The sequence below is a fragment of the Chrysochloris asiatica genome, unplaced genomic scaffold, assembly GCF_000296735.1.
Source record: "Chrysochloris asiatica unplaced genomic scaffold, ChrAsi1.0 scaffold00303, whole genome shotgun sequence".
Lineage (NCBI taxonomy): Eukaryota > Metazoa > Chordata > Mammalia > Afrosoricida > Chrysochloridae > Chrysochloris > Chrysochloris asiatica.
The window spans coordinates 48,845-52,670 of record NW_006408821.1 but is presented as its reverse complement, the minus strand read 5'-3'; the positions used below and the strand labels follow the sequence as shown (position 1 = coordinate 52,670).

The 3,826-nt window shown below is 34.5% G+C and overlaps 1 protein-coding gene across 1 annotated transcript in view; it reads right to left on the bottom strand.

Annotated features, from left to right (window-relative positions):
• Positions 1 to 3,826, bottom strand: part of LOC102827859 (transmembrane protease serine 11E-like) — a 71,464-nt gene that overhangs the window by 23,284 nt on the left and 44,354 nt on the right. The window contains exons 6-7 of the mRNA XM_006874818.1: positions 3,071 to 3,330; positions 1,790 to 1,932 (exon numbers count right to left, since the gene is read on the bottom strand). Of these exons, the coding sequence (XP_006874880.1) occupies positions 1,790 to 1,932; positions 3,071 to 3,330 (403 nt within the window). The remainder of the gene's footprint in view (positions 1 to 1,789; positions 1,933 to 3,070; positions 3,331 to 3,826) is intronic.

Genomic DNA, 3,826 nt, shown 5'->3' with positions numbered 1-3,826 from the left:
TAATGTTGAATGCCTGTGCATAGTAAGTAAAGCTCAAGTAAACATCTTTCTGTAATTCTCTGCTTTCAACCAAGACCCATCTGACATCAGCAATGATGCCTTTTGTTCCACATCTTTTTCTGAATCTGTCTTGAATTTCACGCAGCTCCTTGTCGATGTACTAATGTAGTTGTTTTTTAATTATCTTCAGCACAGTGTTACTTGCAGGTGATATTAAAGATATTAGTTAATATCTTTAGGAGTCCTTTTTTGTTAGCTCTAGTACTATTGCTTAAGGAACTCTGGTAACGTAGTGGTTACGAATTAGGCTGCGAACTGCAAGGTCAGCAGTTCGAAAGTATCAGTTGTTCCGCAGGAGAAAGATGAGGCTTTCTGATCCCATAAAGATTTACAGCCTCAGAAACCCTGTACAGGGTTGTTATGAGTTGGAACCGACTCCACGGCACATAGCAACAACAGTAGATGCTTACTAACATATTCTAATATAATTGGGCCTTGGTGTAGTACTGTTTGATAATCACTATATGGTAACTGCAAGCAGCCAACTGCTCTCAGAAATCCTATAAAGGACTGCTAAGAGTTAGAATCAATTCAATGGCACATAACAACCTCCACAACAAAAATCATAAGTGAAGTTCAGAATATGATTCCAGAGCTTAATTTCCTGAATTTAAATCCTTAAGTGTGAATTTAGATAAGTTACTTGATTTTTCCTTGTATGGCACTGTGGGTTAATGTGCCAGACTGCAAAGCAGTTTGAACTGCAAGGTCTGCAGTTCAAGCTCACCAGCTACTCCTAGGAAACCCTATACAGGGTCACTATGGGTCAGAACCAACTCAATGGCACTTAATAACAAAATAACAAAAACATCTGAGATACAGGGTTAATAGTAATACAAACATGTTTTACATGATTATCATGATAATTGAAGGAATTGCTATTTATCAGTCTGGCACTTGGGGATGCTAGGGTTGTTAAATAAATAAGGATTCCTGGTATAGTGCTGTAGGATAAGTACTGCTCTAACTGCAAGGTTGGTGTTTCAAATCCACCATTTACTCCTTAGAAATCCTACATAAGGCCACTATGAGTTGGAACCGACTTGACAGCGCTTAACAGCAAAAATAAATAAATAAAACATTTAGGATGTTGGAACCAGATTAAGAAAAGCGTCAGGATCATTTAAGTTTGGTATTGGACTTAGTTAAGTATTTCTTAGTGAAAGAATGTCAGTCAAATTGAGGCCATCAGTTTTCCATTTCTTCTTTTTATTGCTTATTTTAAGTCGAATCTCCTCTTCATCCCTGTCATAGCTTCTTAGAACAGTAGTGGTGGTGGTTATGTGCTGTGGTGTCAGTTCCTACTCATAGCAACCCTGCATAGGGGTTCTGAGGCTGTAAATCTTTATAGGAGCAGAAAGCCTCATCTTTCTCCCTCAGAATGGCTGGTAGTTTCAAACTGCTGACCTTGAGGTTAGAAGGCCTACTTGTTATGAGTACGCTTCCAGAGCTCCTTTTATTTGTGGCTGTGTTTAACATGTGGTCTGAGAAATTATTGAAAATGTAATACATCGCTTTTGCAAGTGAGTTAATGTTTCAGTACTTTAATTAGACCTATTGGGTATCAATATAATTGTAATTAAATCCTTTGCTATAAATCATATTTAAGTCTTTTACAATGGTCAGTCCTCTGAGAAAATTGAACTGGTTATTTGGACATTAAAATCTACAAGAAAACAAACCAACCAACCAACAAACAAATTCCCTGAGCTAGAATAGGCTGATTTACCTGGCAGGCATCTACTCGTCCCTCCAAGAACCCGGCACACAACATTCCAGGTGTGATGACACCACCATAAACCATATTATTGTTGCAGGTCTTATTATCTATAATCTTCACTAATCCTTTTTGGAGTATATTAGGACTTGTTCCTAAAGGAAGAAATGATAAAATTTTTGCTATAGTCAATATTAATCTTTTAGTTTAGGTTATTAATATTTATATTTTCTAAATAATTTTCAACATACATTTTAATCAAGCTTTTATGTTTCCTTCCTTAGTAACACAAACTGTTAAAAATGATCATACTTGGAAATTCTTAGTGTGTACATACATATGTCATGAGGTTTTTATCTTTTGAATTGTTTTGGATTTTTTTATTTATTACATTTATACCTTTGAAATTAAAATGACAAATTCAAATTCCAGAAATACACATATTATAATTGCTTTCAGATTTTATGCTAATTTTGTTACTGTAGCTTAAAAATTTTAAACATAATTTTAGTTTTACTTTTTCATTTTCAAAATGCATATGTAACTGTAAATAGCCACTAAATCTTTACATTATTAAGGTCATTGGGATGCAAGGTCTAAATGATCTTTGTTCAAGTATTACTTCACCTCATGACTGAAGGCTATCATTTTACTCCACTAAAAGAATCAGTCCTCATTCCTATCTGCTCTACCCCTACATACCCAATCCTCTGTAGTTTCTCTTTTTTTCTATAGCATGTATGCTTTATAAAACCAGGGCTATTTTTTTCTTTATTAATGTATCCAAGACACCTAAAACAGTGACTATTACAAAGGTTGCAACAAAATAAATCTTTCTGGAATGAAAAGTGAATGAAATGGAGGAAAATTAGTTACTTATTCAAATGATGCATTTCTGTAAAGCTGCCATTTTTAAGTGAAATTATGGTAAAAATCTTTTGAAATGTATACCTTCTGCATGAATGTTGTTAAGGATATTTTTAATCTATTGTACATTATCCTCTTTACAATTATCCAAAGAAAGTGTTTCTGAGATTTGGTTATGGGTCTGAGTATTTTTTTTTGTTGTTGTTGTTGTTAAGTACCTTTGAGTCGGAGCCGACCCATAGCGACCCTGTACAGGGTTTCCGAGGGTGTAAATCCTTACGGGAGTAGAAAGCCTCATTTTTCTCCCGCGGAGCGGCTGGTAGTTTCGAACCACTGACCTTAAGGTTCGCAGCCCGATTCGTAACCACTACGCTACCAGAGATCCTCCTAACATTCAAATCATTTAATGGAAGGTTAGAAATTTACCATCAGACTTTAATGTTCCCCATCCAGTGATCACTGCATTTGAATTGGGTAGGAATTTAGAAGTAGTTTCTGGAAGACATGCTCTTCGTATGTTGCTTGTATATAATACTGGTGAAGACAGATGCACAACAGCAATGTCATTATCGTGTGCAGGGTAGTGGTAGTTTTCATGAATTATAATATCCTTGACACTTCTCTGTGTTTCTGGATCACTTAAAAGAAGCCCAAAACTAGCAGTCCATTTTTTTGGATCATTGGTCCTAAGGAAAATAGATATGTTTATTAGCAGTCCTGTATATCAGAATCATACGGATTCAGTTCCTATATTTTTTTAAACAGAAATGTTTTGGATTCTGTAGTGCTTAAATCATATGAAAATAAAAAATATATATTTAAGAGAAGAAATTGAAAATGATAACAAGAATGTACTTTGAATAATTTTATGTTTTAAAGGATAATCATGGGAGCTACATTTTATACTTTGCTTTGTCCAGAAATAGCTAAGATGGTTTGGAAAGATATATATGACAACACAGATAGAAAAGATTAAATGAAAAATGGCAAGGATATGGAACATATGGAAATTAAGGAATTAGTCAAAATCCTTTTTATAACCATTCAAAATTTATAATTGAAAGATATTTCTGATTTTAATGATTGCATGTTAATAACTTATTGAAGAGCAAAGATGTCAGCTTGAGGACTAAGGTGTGTCTGACTCAAGCCAGGGTATTTTCAATAACCTCATATGCATGT